Below are 16,322 nucleotides of genomic sequence, written 5' to 3'. Positions count from 1 at the left end.
GGAGGTCTGTCAATGGGCATTTAGAACTTAATTTGAGAATGGATTTTTACTGTAGACAATGCTTTATTGGTAAAGAAAATGGTGGCTGGTGCATCATAAGCATGTATGAGTGTTCCCTAATTTTATCATACACAAAGAAAATGGCATAGCATTCAGCGTCTCGTAGAAGATGGGAGAGGGCACAAGATGACAGACAGTATACGTGTATGTAAGCTTACTGTACACTACTGTCTTGCATTTTACCTGTATGATTTTAAAAACTAATGCAAGTTAACATTTTTTAAGTAACCTGAAGTGTGTTGGGGTTTAACATATGAAGACGGGTCTTTATAGGCCTTAGTTGTCTGTCCAAAATGCACACGTTTTCAAAACTCATGGTGTGGAGCTTAACCCCTGTGAATGTTGGGGTCTTACTGTAAAGCTGTTCGTTCATTTGACAACATAATCTACATGATGTCAATTATATATTTTATGTATTCAGTTGATTTCAAACACTTCATAACTGATGAGACCTTTTGGTTTCAAACACAAATCCATGGACAAAATTAAATGCTGAGATGAAAGCTAACTGCATTAAACGTCTCTATCCAAAGACCCTAATATTTGTCCTCTCTAAATGTCAGTGTATTTCTGCGATCTTTTTCATAATTTGAAGTTCTGGATTACAGCGATGACATGAGTCTTTCCAGTGTTTGGTTTATAAAAAAGGAGGGCATACCGTAGACATTCTTGCTGGTGGTGCTCTAGTTAATGTTGCCAGTTAGCTCATTCTGCAGTGAGCAGGAAGAGGTGCGTTATGCCACAGACAGAGCTGGCCCAAGGCAGACTCGAATTATGTGGCTGCTCAGGGCACCCAAGAGCACCAAGATATCACCATGAGCCTATTACATAAGAATTTGGAGCTGAGGAGGTTGTATGTGGGGCCCCAAATGAAATTCTGCTTAGGGCCCCATAAAGGCTTGGGCTGGCCCTGGCTACAGACAAACAATGTGACTTTCCAAGTTTAAGGTTGGTGTACCATTCAAACTGCTCAACTTGCTGACCTGTATTCTGAAATGTTGAAGTTGTGGTTTGCATACAGGTGGTTTTAATCTCGTTGAGCAGCTCTTACTCGGAGGGTTACAGGAGAACCGTTACTTCCGCACAAGTTCTTAGGTCATATGGAACAAATCGGAGAAACTTATTTGGTTGAAACAAACACAGAATGGGATACATTCATTACATGACTGATTGGTAACAAACAATCACACATTTCAAGCTCTTTCACCAAGAGGACTGATGAATCTGTCTGGTCTCCAAGCTACAGTTTGTCATGTGAACACCTGACAGAAGTGACATGGAATAGCACCATACCATTCAAACAATGTAAATTATCTCCAAAATGTACATCAACAAGAATTGAGGAATCAAAGCTGTGTGTGCTGTAGTTGAAAACAACAAGTAGATCGTGGGAAACTTTGGTGAACTCGTGACTGCTGTTGTACAACTCCTCCCTTGGATTTGCCTGTGTTAACCTAACCCTAACAGGAACCCTAGTCTGTGTCTTGTGCTCTCATTGGCTGTAGCTCATTACCACAATCACTGCCAATTTTAATAGTATTCCAGTACATTTTACACTACAAGATTTGGACTGATTTTACCTTTCCAGATATTTAGCCAGTTGATCATTTTCGGGTGTCTGCAGGACAATGGCAAGTCTCACTGATGATATCTTTGAGCGATTTACACACACAGTGAGTGAAAGCGAATTTGCCTCTGGGGATCTGGGCCTTTGCTCGCTGATCTCCAAAAACTCTCAGTGAGTGGAAATTCGGGGATAAAATAATGTAATATGAACTTCCATTAGTTGTAGTGAATGCTCAGTGACACTGCTTTTGCAGATAAAGCTGATGTACGTCATCATGTAAAAGCAAACCAAAGGATTATATGAAGTGTCATGAAATTTTGAGATTTATTTCTTAATTCATGTTTTCATTTGAATCATAATTCTGTGTCTGAAATATCATTTGTGATCCTCACAACTATTCTGCCTACATCTAACCTTCATCAATATTAGATGAACAAAAGGATTATCAATGGCCCAAAAGCATTTGTAAATAAACTGTACCAAACATAAAGTGAGAAAATGATATGTGTTTGATTAAAATATTCAACACACAAAGGGGAGAACAGAGGAACAGGCCGTCAATTCCACCCATGTGACAAACAAGCAAATGAGAGGAAAAGAACATTAAGGTCGGATCAATAAATGCAGTTTCTGGTACTACTGCAGCAGTACTGTCTTCATAAAGCCAAGTATCGTTCACTCATTAGTCACGCCTTGGTTTCTTTAATTAGCTGCACAACAGGTGAAAAGTGTTTGAACAGGTGATTCCTTTCAGGTTACTTTACTGAGAGGATTAAAAGGAATGCAGGTAGGCAAGGGTGCTGTGTTTGTCTGTGCATCTCATAGAGAACGGGTTGGTGCATGAAGCTTGGAGTTGGGCTTCTTTTTTTTGTTTTTCTTGTCTGGAGGCATGATGTGGTGGTGCAGAAGGTAGTTCTATAATGAGACCATGATGTGGTATCTCTGTGTCTGTTTTTAAGACAGCATGTTTCCTATGTTTAAATGCTCTGTTGTCTTGTAGGCATTGGTTACTCCTCACTGCTGTGTTTCTGTTGAGGACTGCAGATGGGCTTGTAGGTAAGAAATTGATCACACCAAACCACAGATACTGTTACTTTGTCCACATCCAAGAAAATAAGCAATTTCTTTATTCCTTCCCCTTCAAGTGAGGAATAAAAGGGTGCCACTGTCCTTGTATGGTGCAACGGTGTCTGGTTCTGTGGCTCAACACCAAGGAGTCCACGACCTTCCTTATGTGACCAAGACCGCAGGCTCTGCTCCCAGTGTTGCAGGCATGCAAAGTAGATCTGTGCTGCCTCAGCAAGTCTCGGACCCCAGTTGGACTCAGGTTGTACAGTCAAGTTGTGGTTCCAGTGATCAAATGGTTTTGCCAGGATCTGAGACTGCAAGTGGCTCTGCTGGGATTTACCAGTCTGTGTTCCAAAGTGGCCAGCAAGTCCCTGGACATGTAACCCAAGCCCAGCTGCCAGGTTCCTCTGGCAATGTTGAAACTCATTTTCAGGGACAGGGCTCCAAGAGTGTCCTTGGCAACCCCCAGGTTTCTAGCAACCTTTTTCAACAAGGTGCTCTGCATCAGGGGTCTTCTGACAGCTTGGCCACTGTATCCAGTGCTCAAGGTTTCCCAAGTTGGTCTACTGGTTCTAAGGGACATGCTACATCTGTACAGTCTGCTCCTAACAACCAGGGAGTATATTGGACACTGACCTCAGGCCAGTCAACATACCTTCCTCCAGAGAATCCTCAGCCTCCTACCCATGTCCCTTCTCAACCTCAAAGCTACCCACAATTCCTGCTTCCTTCTGACTCCCAGACTGTAGGTGTATCTGCTTCAACCTCTCAGCAAGGCAGCTCTGGTGGTCAGTACCAGAGTTCCAGCTGGTCTGCTTCACCAGTCATGAAATCAAGACTCCTTCTTTTGTCTAGCCCCAGCTCCCCTATGCATTCCAGTGTAACTTCTACTAGCCCCCAGTCTGCACAAGTAGGTGGCAGCACCTCCCATGTTGCCTACCCTTCTCAGGTTGCAAGTACACAGCTGACCTCTAGCCTCCAGTCTGCACAAGTAGGTGGCAGCACCTCCCATATTGCCTACCCTTCTCAGGTTGCAAGTACACAGCTGACATCTAGCCTCCAGTCTGCACCTGGTATAAGCTCAACCAGCCAGCAGTCTGGGGATGTTCCACCAAAAAGTAGCTACTATCCACCTTTGTATTCCCAGGGTGGGAGCACATGGCAGACGTCTAACCAGAACCAGGCCCAGATGCAGAGTTCTGGTGTAGGTTCTGGCTTGACCTCCACTAGCCAACAGTCTGCCAGCAGCAGCTATGGTACCCAACCTTCTTGGCCTGTACTGCAACCTGCCCATTCCCAGATGCATAGTGTTGGTGTGACCTCCCCCACACGGTGGTCTGCTAGTGATGCTGCACAAAGCGGTAGCAACAATGTTCTGCCATCCCAGGTTGTAAGCACATGGCAGACATCTAGCTTCCAGTCTGCACTGCAGACTGCCCAGGCCCAGATGAAGGGTTCCAGTGTGGGGTCTGGTGTGACAACCGCCACCAGCCAGCAGTCTTCCAGTGACGTGCCACAAAACGGTGGGTATGGATCTCTGTATTCCAAGGGTGCAGGGACATGGCAGGTTTCTAGCCATAACCAGCCTTCAGTACAGACTGCCCAGGCCCAGATGGAGGGTTCCACTGTCGCCAGCGTGAGTTCTGGCTTTATTTCAGCCGGCCAACCATCTGCTAGGGATGCAGTACCCCAAAGCAGCACCACCACCTATGGTGCCCACCCTTCTCAGGTTGCAAGCACATGGCAGACATCTAGCCAGAACCAGGCTTCAGCCCAGACCCAGATGGAGGATTCCAGTGTGAGTGCTTGTGTGACCTCCACTAGCCAGCAGTCTGCTAGTGACTCTGCACAAGGGAGCAACAGCTACTACGGATCTCTGCCATCCCAGGCTACAGGTACAGGCCAGTGGTCTGCCCACCAGGCGCTGTTGCACACTGCCCAGAAGCAGGGTACCCCTAACCAACCAGGACCCCACACTGCATCATCCAATCAACATAGCCCAGTTGCCCAGATCCCATCTAGTGGGGTGTCCAAAGGACTTGTTGGTGGCAACTCTGGTCAGTCGGGACAGGATGCTGTGACATGGGCAGTCGTGAAGCAACCAGCATCTGCTGTGGCTTTTGGCAGGGACCAACAATCCTCTGGTGTGTGGTTGAGCACTAGTGGATCTCCTTCCTCAACCAGCTACAGCTCTTCTCAGGACACGCCTGGTCCTTCCTCCTTCCAGCAGATTAAATCCCAGTTGCCTTCTACCCAGTTCAGTGGGATGGTGAGGCACTAGGGGTCAAGTCTACCATCTTGCAGTGGGATGCTGAAACGGTTCTTGACATGGTTCTTCCTCCTTTTAAATAAAATTTGATTGCAACATCGCTGTCTCTGCTAGCTTTTTTTTTTGTTAAATGGTGTCTGATTCAGTGAGTTAGTGATTGCAGAAGTTCTTTCCTTGATCTTGGATTTTTTTTCACTCCCTGTTAATGTTTGAAATGTAAGTTGGTAGTAACCAGAGCTGACAAATTGGCTTTTTTTTTTTTTAAGGTAGTGAATGCCTGCACCCACATGACATTAATGAGCAATGGCCAACATTTGATTTTGCTTTTGTCGTCTTGTGATGTTCCACAGACTAGCTCTGTTTGGAAACTATGAATGGTCCCACACAACACCTGCTTTCTGTAGTTCAGTTGTGACACTGGAGAAATTTCTTGTATTCTTTCACGCATGGAAAGTTTTAGCTTGAGGGCTAAATGTGCCACTCCAGTCTGGGCTGGTTTTTAAAATGTGACTGTACTTCAAAGCCTAATCAGTCTGATATACAGGGATAAATTAACAGTCAAACCAAACTTGGGCTGGAGCAAATTGTCCTGTTCCACAAATCTCACGTAACCTCAAGTGTCTTCCCCAACTCAATTTGAATCATAAAAGGGCTTAATTTACCAAGTGTTCTGTCTGGGTCCACCAAGTTGTGCATATGCCTCACATGCTGTACTGGTAGTAAAATCACCAATACTACTTACCTATTTTCTAAGCAGTCAATGGATTTCTGATTCCATTCTATTCTCATTTTTGGTTTTGGATTGTGGTAAAACAGTTCTCTTTTTTTTATTTGCTTAAAATGCAGTGTGTTAGTGTGGAGTTGTTTGTAAGAGTTTTCCATTGAAATCAAAAATGCACAACACCATCAAAAAGCTGTGATGTGTTCCGAGCAACTCAACCATGTCTTCTGAGTGACTAAACATTGCTTTTTCTTTCTGACTTGTATTTTTTCTTCTTTTTGTAAAACATCCATCAGGTTTGTGTAAATGACATCCACATATACATAAAACTTGATACAAAACCCTGAATTAATTGAAATAAATGTAAATGTGCCATATTTTGTCAATTGTGATTTTTCACCACAATCGGTGAAACACACACACTAGTGATTACTAGGGGGCTGAGGATCACACGTGCCCAGAGTGGTGGGCAACCCTAGCCCAGCGCCCCGGGGAGCAGTTGGGGTTAGACGGTAACTGAAATGTTTTATTGGAACTCAATGAGTCTGAAGTGAATTGAGGAGACAATTTATATTATACATCAGGGGTGGGCAATTAATTTTTACAAGGGGCCTCATGAGAAACCTGAATTGTGTCAGAGGGCCACACAAACAATAATGACGTCATCACAGTGGCTCCGCCCACCTCACGCAAACTTCCGCGAGTGTTCTCTGAAACGATGTGTGTTGGCATGGACGTAATTTTGAATTCAAAAGTGGGGGGGACATGGATTCGTCGCTATTTAAATATTTGGTTTTAACCGTAAAAACTGGGGGGGACCAAAACTGGCTTTTGAAAAAGTGGGGGGGACATGTCCCCCCCCCCCCAAATTACATCCGTGTGTGTTGGTATAAAGAAACACCCCTCAAAAACAGGGGAAGGAATATTTACTAATGTTAATGTTGCTTTTTGTTTCAGATTTGAAAAGTGCTGGAATTTAGGCTAAATACTTGAAAATGTTTGAAATTGTAACTACTTCGTTTCACAACAAATAGCCATCTGAATGAACAGTTTTTTTGTATTACGTTAACAAATACGAGCTTCTTGTAATTCCAGGACGAAACATGAGAGAACGTGAAGACGTTAAGATTGGGCGTTTTGAAAATAAACAACAATTAAATAATGTGTTTAAATAAAGAATTAAGCGAATTATTTCGGATCATTTCGAATATATGCAGGGGCGAGGCTAGGGTATTTTTAGTGGTGCTAGAGCACCACCGTGAGGTTGCTCAGCACCCCCTGGCTAAAACACATTTTAAAAATATTATATTATGCAAAAAACTTGCTCTGCACCTGCGCAATACTTTGGTATTGTGCCTCTGTGAGCACTGGGGGCTGGGCACCCCTAAAGACCAGATCCTAAAATCGCCCCTGAATATATGTATAAATATTTAACTTAATTAAGTTTAACGTGCTGGGAAATATTGAAATGGACATTGAAAGTGACGTTAATTCCACCTTGTAAAGGTGTATGAACCCTGCAAACATGACTTTGTTCATTGCGCTGAAGCGCGGCGCGCGCGAAGTTACAAAATTCGAGAGGTGCATGACCTTGCGAATCAACAGCGCGTGAGGCCCTCCGCCACCGCGATTACATAATTTTCGCCGCGCGGACCCTCGCGCCGCGTCAAGTATAAACCAGGCTTAAACCTAGCTTTAAAGCACTTCTATGGCACTTTCAAGGTCCATTTCAATATTTCCCAGCTGACTCAGGTTCTCTCTAAGCTCGGTTTCTGGAATGGAAAACCTGAGTTTTCGTTAACTCTGAGTTTACTTACCCGCTTTCTGGAATACCCCCCTGTTCAGTCAGCTATTTGTTGTGAATCGAAATGCAGTTACAATTTCAAGCATTTTCAAGTACTTTAGCCTAAATTCCAGCACTTTTCAAACCTGGAACACAATGCACAATTAAAATTCGTCACGTAAATTTTCCGCCGTTTGCGGAGGTTCGCGCGAGGTGCAACGTTCACTCCCGAAAGTATAAATTCAGCCTTAACTTGTCGCTGATCACCTACAGTGTTTCTCGCACAGCTCACACACACACACACACGCAGGTACGTCCACACGGAATTAACGCAAACGTAGCGCTTTCAAAATAAAAGCATCACAGTTGTATTGCACGCACGACATAGATATTTGTTTCATTTATGATTGGCCTCTCGCGGGCCGGACAGGGACGCACAACGGGCCGGATGTGCCCTGCGGGCCGGTGTTTGCCCAGGTCTGTTATACATGGTGCTTTATAAGCTGTGTAGCAGCACGCCTTACATTTTCTAAAATGCCGAAGCAAGCGTAAGTAGACTCGAAATTAAATGAATAAAATCTTTTTAGAAGTCCAAATCCTTTAACTTAAATTGCTGACTGATGCTCACCATCAGAACCAGGTCAGACTGGGGGTCCTAAGCCCACTTTTGATGAGGGGCCTCCTACCTGAACCACTTGACAGTTTTGTCACAGTTGCACCTGATTCTCCACCACTGCTCTCTCCTTTTTTTCCAACCAAAAAGCATATGGATGTGTGGTTTGTATGTTTGCATGTGTGATAGGCAGGTGGGGGGTGTGGTATGTTTGTATATGCAACATTGTGAAGTCTTGATATAGTTTTGCTTTAGCTTCACTATGATACATTTGACGAGGGGGGACGTGGAGTAGAAGAAGGGGCTTTCCTTCATTTGCGGGGCCCTACGCAGCTTGTGTAGTGAGAATATAGGGCATACAGGGCGCTCTGGTTCTGCTTGGTATCTCATAACACTAACCCTACACTGTACTGTATGTGCTGTAAGACGGTTCAGCATTGATACTGGCTGTTTCTCCTGGTCTTCTAGAGAATAAAGACCTACATCACCATTCCTGTGGCCTCTGACCTTTCTGAACTGAATTTACACTGAGGAGGAATGTGTGTGTGCAATGTAGATTCGCATGGCATTGCATTATCTGTTCGCGTAGCTCCCTCTATAGGATACATGCCTCCAACGCATCCTGTTCACCAAGAAATCTGTTCCTAAGCATTATAAATTCTCCTTTTATAGCTTCCCACACTAACATAAGTGGCCCTTGTATTATATGTATGCTGAATTTGAATGTGATTTTAGAATTAGATAAGGCACTTACATTTTAGATTTACATACGCCTTATTCATAGATATAGCTGTTATTACACTTTAAAAGTGTGCAAATCTACTTCCATAGCGTAGTTAGTTGTGTTTGTATTTGACGTCAGGAACATCCATTTCCAGGGTGCAGCAGGGTGAACACAGAAACTTTCCTAGTGTGTTCCAGACTGGACATAATGACTGGACAGAATGTACTGCACTGCACACTGGAGCAGAACAACTCTGACTGATAAACACTGAGAACATATTTGGATTCAGTATGCAGAATACACAGCAAACACTCATTTTGTTGCACTATAATCATCTCTGTGATGGTGAGACATGGGAAGACCAGAAGACCGTCTCCATGACAACTGTGATGGTGAGACATGGCAAGGCCATAGGGCCGTGTCCGTGACGTCTGGGATGGCGAGACATGGCAAGGCGCTGGATCGAGTTCCTTATCTGGGGCACTCTGACATTTCTCAGGACAATAAGTGATCTTGTGTCTGTGCTGTGATGTAAAGCCTAGAACAAGACAAAACACACACGCACACACACACGCACACATACACACATACACGTACTTTAACATTTCGTTAACATTTTAACATTGTTGTATGTTGTTTAGCTGTATGTGTATGTCCATGCATTGTGTGTTAACTAACTCTACACAGGTCTGTTTATTTATCAGGCTGTGGAGTTTATCATCTGTTATCACAAACTGTATATACAAACTTTGTGCAGTTCAATGTCAAATTTAATACACCTAAAATAACCAAAAATAAGCAACTTAAGTGAGCAAAATTTAGCAACCATATTTGTGAAAGTAATTGTTTTATTTTTAGATTTTTTCTAACATGCAGTTCACATGAGGAACTGAAGAATCAAATGACTGTAGTTCACATATAAACCAGTTTATAGTGTTTGAAATGCATGAGTCTACTGAGTCAGCATACTGTATGCAATATGATGCCAAAATTAATTTTTCAAGTATGCAAAGGATGACATGATACATGACATGATATTCTGGCCAAACGTATCCGTATGTGACAAAACGTTTCAGTATGTGACCACAGTCTTTAAGGTCCAAAGACATGGAGGTTAGGTAAATTGGCCCTCCCTGATTCCCTGACAAATTCTCCCTGAGTGTGTCTGTGTGTCTTCATGTCCAATAAAAACAGTTGTCTGAGTGTGCATGAATGTGTTTGTATGCCCAGTGGTGGATGGTGCTCTGCCACTAGGGTCTGTCCTCTCTCCCCTTCCTGCACCCCATTCAGTCCCCCAGGGGGCTGTGGATCCCGGTAGAGAGTACGCTGTGCGCAATTGGCTGCCGCTTCTCACCGGTGTGTGAATGGTAGTGTAAGAGTTGTACCTGGGTTAAAAATTGTAAAGCGACCTTGAGTATCTAGAAAGGTGCTATATAAGTTGAACATTTATTCATTCATTCATTCATTCAAGGTACACTGCATCTCATCATGCAACAGTGGTTGAAAAACTTGAGCAGACTTGAGCAGAACCTTCATACATTTGTGTGACCCTGTGGTATGATTTGTGTTTGTTGCATACTGGATACTCCTGTGTGTACAGTATATCCTGTTCATTGTAGTGAGAAGTATACAGTATATCCTGTACAGTGTAGTGTGCAGTATACAGTATGTAGTAGGCTATTTCATACTATAGACTACGTGAAGACTCATTGGAAATTTTTACTTATTAATTAATACATAAACAAGTAAACATCTTTAAATGTTTCTATTGTGCAAATGGCTCTAGGAATGAACTTAGTGGCCCTACACTGAATGGTAAAATCTAGGTCAAATCTTTTCTGAATCTAAACGGATGGTTTTGGAATCAGTCACCTAAATATCACCTCAACAGAAACGGGAGAAAGCTGCCCACACACGTGGTTTCAAACACCAAACCAAAAAGATGGAGCCGAAATGATTATATTACACTATGAGCGTCAGAAATGCGGGCGTCATTTTTTGCAGTGGTTCTATTAATATAAATTATTATCGAACACTCTCTGAAAAAAAACAATCTCTGGTATTAAAACAAATTAAATTAAACGTTTCGGGGGCAACCCAAAATCAGCGTAATGTCATATGTATCAGAATCATTACATACAGGTTTGTATAGAGTACAAACAGCTATATGTTTAATATAGAGGTGTTGTTCGTTCTCGTTCCTCACATGTGCACCATCTGCGCAAACTGTCCGCGAGGAGTGCGTGCGGCAGCAAGACGACGAAGGGTTAAACCGGAACGTGAGTAAGTGCGCGAGTTTGTCACATTTCATTCAAATTCGGTTACCACGCCCTCGACCATAAACCCAGGGGCTTGACCAATCAGAGAGAAGGAATCTCCTCGTAGAGATCTGCCGATGATCAGATGACTGAGGTCTCTATTTAAAACTCTACAGAGCAACCTGATCCCCGTTCATTCATTCTTTCTGGCACCTATAACTTGTAGAATAAGGGAAAAAAAAGAAGCGTCTTCATTTACTTCAGTTCAGTTACCGTGATTATCGTGTCATTCTAAAGCTGTGAACGTTATGGCAGAGAAATCAATTAAAAGCATCGCCTTTTCTTTATGCTTCATTATGTGTGCTGTGCGTGCGTTTACCAATCCGCCCGAGGAAAACGCGCTTCTCAAAGGTAAGGTCCGTGACCTACTGCTCTATACGGTCACAACGAATACGTTTACTTATATATCTACTTATTTTTCTATCTTTGCTGCCTATTGTAATTAAAACATTCTTTGTAAACATTTAACTGTAATATATTAGTTATAAGGAAAGAAAGCCTGTTCGTTCACTGTGTAAGGTTTGAAACGCGCTTCTGCAGCCCGGTGCCCGCTACGATGCTGTGCACGTGAGCACCGTAAAGCCCGGAAAAGACTTTTCACACGTTCTTTGAATATAGTAGCACAGCGGCCCCGTGTCTAAGCCACGGTGTCGACCGCAGATCACACGTTTGATTTAAAAGGCACAGCTCGTTGGACGCGGTGTGCAAGCGCATGTATTGTATGAACTGACCCGAATATTCAGAATACTGGGCGATGAATGTTGCAAGGTGGAGAGGTTCCGTGGTGGAGGGCAGCGGTGGTGATGTAGTTTAAGTTAATAACCTGTCATATCACCATATGTGCACCAAATCTCAGCATTGAACTCGAATGCACTGGACGGTTTCAGCCAAACAATTAGGCCCTACTGCCAAACCGTTTTGCAGTTGTTTTTCAATATTTGGCTTTGGTTGATATTGGACAGTAATTCCCCCCCCCCCCCCCCCTCCCCCTTGGTTATTTAAAATCTAAAGTTATATTTTTACTGCTCTGCTGCAGGTGATGAATATGAAGTGTCTGTGGACGTCAGTCTGCTTCATGATCAGGTTAAATACAACATGCGGCAGTCTGTAGATCTGGATGAAGAAGGCTGTTACCTGCGTCCCGGGGAAAGGGAGTGTCTTCACGAGTGCGGCTTCAACGCCTCCGCTAAGACCATCCTCATCATCCATGGCTGGGCGGTGAGTTGTGTGTGCTGTCTACAGGGTCCGTGTCCATGAGCTCTGGCACAACTCTTTCCCCGTTACCTCAGGAAGGTTCATCCAAATGTCAGCCCGGAGATTCTGCTTGTTTTAAACGTTGTGTAAACTTTACACAAGGGAGCAGGGGACTGACAGATGCCCTCAGTGTGTTAAAGGTGGTTGGGTTCTCTAACGGCTCTCTCCCAAATGTCTCTGTGGAGTAACGATGCCTTGTTCTGAACTATAGGACACATTCTGAGACTCAACACTCTGTGCCCAGCAATCTCTGGTCTGGTTAGAAACCCAGGACTCTGTGTTTTCTCTAACAGATAGGTGGCATATTTGAGAGCTGGATGTATAAGTTGGTGGCAGCTGTTCGGCAGAGGGAGCTGGAGGCAAACGTGATCGTGGTGGACTGGCTCCTCCTGGCCCATCAGCTCTACCCTGATGCGGTTAACCACACCCGCCATGTTGGACTCAGCATCGCCGCCCTGCTGGACTGGCTGCAGGTACGGCTGCATTACAGCACACCGCGTGTGTGTGCACGCCTGCGATTCGGATGTGTGTACACGTGTTTGAGAGTGAGGCAGGCTTGTGGAACTGGATTAGCTGATTGCTCACATTATAAAATCCTCCAGGACAGTAGACGTATGGAGAATAATGGACAATCAGTCCACCAGCGAGCTGCTCAGAGCTTACCGCACCATGCTTTAGTGTTTCCATCAGGGGTTGGTGGGCTTCATGAGGTATTTCTGTGTTGTGGCTAAGCTCCGCCCACTGAGGGCTGCATGAGGTCAGCATGGTGCAGAAGAGGGTGGGCTGTTTGTGTTTTCTGAGACTGGATAAAGACTGTAATGTACTTCCTGTTTCTCATAGGACGAGCAGCAGTTGTCTCTTGATAAAGTGCACGTGATTGGCTACAGCCTCGGGGCCCACGTTGCTGGATATGCAGGCAACTTTGTACGTGGAACCATCGGTCGAATTACAGGTGACATCATCAAGCCGTCTGGAAGGTTCTCTCTCTTTCTTCTAGCTCTGTTGTGCAGATATGCTTTTTAAGTACTGATGCATGCTCAAACATGCAGAGAGGGTATAATGGTGTGTTCTCTGGACAGGTCTAGACCCTGCTGGACCCATGTTTGAGGGCGTGGACTCCCACAGAAGGCTTTCGCCGGACGACGCAGACTTTGTGGATGTGCTCCACACCTACACGCGAGAAGCTCTGGGAGTCAGCATCGGCATCCAGCAGCCAATCGGAGACATCGACATCTACCCCAACGGAGGAGACGTCCAGCCCGGCTGCGCGCTGGGAGACGTGCTGTCAACCGCAGCTGCAGGGAGTGAGTGTCACCTCCGACCTTGTGTGTCTGCGTACCTGTTGTGGGTGTCTGCGTACCTGTTGTGGGTGTCTGCGTACCTGTTGTGGGTGTCTGCGTACCTGTTGTGGGTGTCTGCGTACCTGTTGTGGGTGTCTGCGTACCGGTGTGTCTGCGTGTCTGTGTGTGTGTGTGTGTGTGTGTGTGTGTGTAGGCAGGCAGCTAGCAGCACCAAGTTCTGTCGTCAATGGAACACACATATTGCCTACTATTATCCAAGTTGCTAATTATCTAAATATCTAAGTTGCTCTGAGTAAGTTCATTGGGCAAATGCTGAAAATGCAATAAATCGATTTGTGTATGTGTGTGTGTACACAGACTTCATGGATGTGATGAAGTGTGAACACGAGAGAGCTGTTCACCTCTTTGTGGACTCCCTGATGAACAAGCAGCACGCCGGGTTTGCGTACCAGTGCACCGGGCCGGACCGCTTCAACAAGGGAATCTGCCTGAGCTGCAGGAAGAACCGTTGCAACAGCATTGGCTACAATGCCAGGAAGATGCGCAAGAGGAGGAACACCAAGATGTACCTGAAGACTCGCGCGGACACGCCGTTTGCAGGTGGGACGCTCGCCACGCCGGTGGGACAGACACCTCGCTCCCTCGCTTGTGAGTAACCCTGTTAGTAACTGCAGCCTTTTGTGCAGGTTACCACTACCAGATGAAGATGCACATTTTCAACAGGAAAAAGTCAGATGATGCAGACCCCACGTTTTACATCAAGCTTCATGGCTCGTATAACGACACAAATGAACTGATGGTGGACATGTAAGTACCATGCGAGTTTGCCGTTGTTATTGGGCCTTTTGTAAACCTGTAAAGCACCGGAGGCTAAATAAGCGGTTTTGCCTGCAGTCAGGACGGTGTTGCGCTGAACTTCACCAACACATTTCTGGTCTTCACGGAGGAGGACATTGGGGATCTTCTCAAAATCACGCTGAGCTGGGAGAGCCCCACGCAGTCCTTCTCTGCTGTGTGGAAGCACATAAAGACGTCACTGTGGTCCTGGTCCAGCACACCACCCAAACAGGTCCTGCAGATTCGGAAGATCCGTGTCAAATCTGGAGAAACGCAGAAGAAGTGAGTCTGACCGTATGTGTTATCTTTAGACGCAACGCAACTTCACACATTCACTGACACTGCAGTTCTCTGCACACAGGTACACCTTCTGTGCTGAAGACCACTCCCTCCCCGATATTACACCTGGGAATAAAATCAACTTTATCAAATGTCGTGATGGATGGGAGATGAAACCCAAAAGGTACTAAATGATTAAATAAATCATCTGTTGTTGCACTGAAGTCATGTCTGAACTGTAGTCGCATCTGAAGGGTTTCTTAATGTATTGTACGTGTTCTTTTCTAGGATTTCCATGTGAGGAGGGGGGTGCAGCCCACCACAGTGGGAGTGGGACTGGTTCGCTCTGCCCTCTCTGCCTCTGCACTTTGGAGTGGTGTCTGTGGAGGGACGAGCATCGGCTGTTCACTCTGTGATGTGTTTGGTGCACCTGAGGGAGGCAGGCAGGGGGCGGGGCCACATGTAACTGCACCTGAGGGAGGCAGCCAGGGGCGGAGCCACACGTGACTGCACCTAAGGGAGGCAGCCATGGGCGGGGCCACACGTGACTGCACCTGAGGGAGGCAGGCACAGGCGGGGCCACACGTGACTGCCCCTGGGTTCAGCCACTCCTACCTCCGCGCCCTTTTCGGTGACCTTCTGGGACTGATTTGTACAGTCATGATTAGAGACATAATTTAAAACAAGACCTGTGCATTTTTACACTTTCACCAGCAGTACAGTCATGTGTGTGTGTGTGTGTGTGTGTGTGTGTGTGTGTGTGTGTGTGTGTGTGTGTTTGGTGGTAATTTAAATTAAATTTTATTTTTAAATTATGAAGAATGAAAAGGCACTGCTAAACGACGTGTGTGTACCAAACATAAGCACGTCTTGGACTAAAACTCATTAATTATCCTCCTTGGTGCTAATGTTGAATCGTGTGTGTGTGTGTGTGTGTGTGTGTGTGTGTGTGTGTGTGTGTGTGTGTGTGTGTGTGTGTGTGTGTGTGTGTGTGTGTGTGTGTGTGTGTGTGTGTGTGTGTGTGTGTGTCGGTCATGTAAGTTTATATGTTGTATTTAAAATAAAAATAACTTTTGGACTTTTGTAAATAAGGTGTTTATTTTCTTTATTTCTATATTTTATTTAATACAGTTTTACTTAACGATAAGCTGGGTCAGTGTGTCACCTCACTAGCCACTTGATGTGCAGCTATATATATCGTAACTTCCGTGTGGGATCTAACGGAGTCGTTCTCTGTTAAATCTGTGTGAGAACACGATAGCCCAGACGCTCTTGGAGTGGATAACCTTGCCCCTCACAGATGCATATAAACCCTTAAAACATATTCATGCTGTGTTGAGTACCGTGTTCAGCAGTATCCTCTGGAAACTCACAGATGAACAGCACAGATTTGGACAGACAGCAGGGGTCTAACCCTAACCCCAAACAGGAAGTTTGGAATATTTTGGGAGGAAGTTGAATTTAGGTTTATGAAACTGTTAGAAATGCACAGAATCTCTTGTTTAGTGGGTAAGTTTCAGAAATGTGA

At 44.9% G+C, this 16,322-nt stretch overlaps 2 protein-coding genes across 3 annotated transcripts; both read left to right on the top strand.

Moving 5' to 3' along the window:
* The first annotated feature begins 2,411 nt into the window (after positions 1 to 2,411).
* On the top strand, positions 2,412 to 5,062 carry LOC143512682 (uncharacterized). Its single transcript, XM_077003276.1, has 3 exons — positions 2,412 to 2,536; positions 2,628 to 2,683; positions 2,773 to 5,062. The coding sequence occupies exons 1-3, from the start codon at positions 2,517 to 2,519 to the stop codon at positions 4,974 to 4,976; spliced, it is 2,280 nt and encodes a 759-aa protein (XP_076859391.1). The 5' UTR covers positions 2,412 to 2,516; the 3' UTR covers positions 4,977 to 5,062.
* Positions 5,063 to 11,344: 6,282 nt separating this feature from the next.
* lipg (lipase, endothelial) lies at positions 11,345 to 15,800 on the top strand. 2 transcript variants are annotated; one of them, XM_077003274.1, is made up of 10 exons: positions 11,345 to 11,474; positions 12,160 to 12,341; positions 12,671 to 12,850; positions 13,218 to 13,329; positions 13,457 to 13,681; positions 14,036 to 14,278; positions 14,365 to 14,485; positions 14,573 to 14,797; positions 14,877 to 14,978; positions 15,083 to 15,800. In XM_077003274.1, exons 1-10 carry the CDS (start codon positions 11,372 to 11,374, stop codon positions 15,093 to 15,095), a joined length of 1,506 nt encoding a protein of 501 aa, XP_076859389.1. In that variant the 5' UTR covers positions 11,345 to 11,371; the 3' UTR covers positions 15,096 to 15,800. The 2 variants fall into 2 exon arrangements, with proteins under 2 accessions (XP_076859389.1, XP_076859388.1); XM_077003273.1 differs by lacking the exon at positions 11,345 to 11,474 and adding an exon at positions 11,783 to 11,842.
* Positions 15,801 to 16,322: the final 522 nt, after the last annotated feature.

Source organism: Brachyhypopomus gauderio, chromosome 4 (genome assembly GCF_052324685.1).
Source record: "Brachyhypopomus gauderio isolate BG-103 chromosome 4, BGAUD_0.2, whole genome shotgun sequence".
Lineage (NCBI taxonomy): Eukaryota > Metazoa > Chordata > Actinopteri > Gymnotiformes > Hypopomidae > Brachyhypopomus > Brachyhypopomus gauderio.
Note: the sequence above shows the minus strand (reverse complement) of the source record. Positions and strands in the feature narration are given on the sequence as shown.

Bases quoted from the DNA above. Each gene is read 5' to 3' on its own strand.
- LOC143512682 (XM_077003276.1), top strand. From the start codon at position 2,517: ATGATGTGGTGGTGCAGAAG. The intron at 2,537-2,627 runs GTAGTTCTATAA...GTTGTCTTGTAG, and splicing joins ATGATGTGGTGGTGCAGAAG to GCATTGGTTACTCCTCACTG. The intron at 2,684-2,772 runs GTAAGAAATTGA...TTCCCCTTCAAG, and splicing joins GACTGCAGATGGGCTTGTAG to TGAGGAATAAAAGGGTGCCA.
- lipg (XM_077003274.1), top strand. From the start codon at position 11,372: ATGGCAGAGAAATCAATTAAAAGCATCGCCTTTTCTTTATGCTTCATT. The intron at 12,851-13,217 runs GTACGGCTGCAT...TGTTTCTCATAG, and splicing joins CCCTGCTGGACTGGCTGCAG to GACGAGCAGCAGTTGTCTCT. The intron at 14,279-14,364 runs GTGGGACGCTCG...CCTTTTGTGCAG, and splicing joins CGCGGACACGCCGTTTGCAG to GTTACCACTACCAGATGAAG.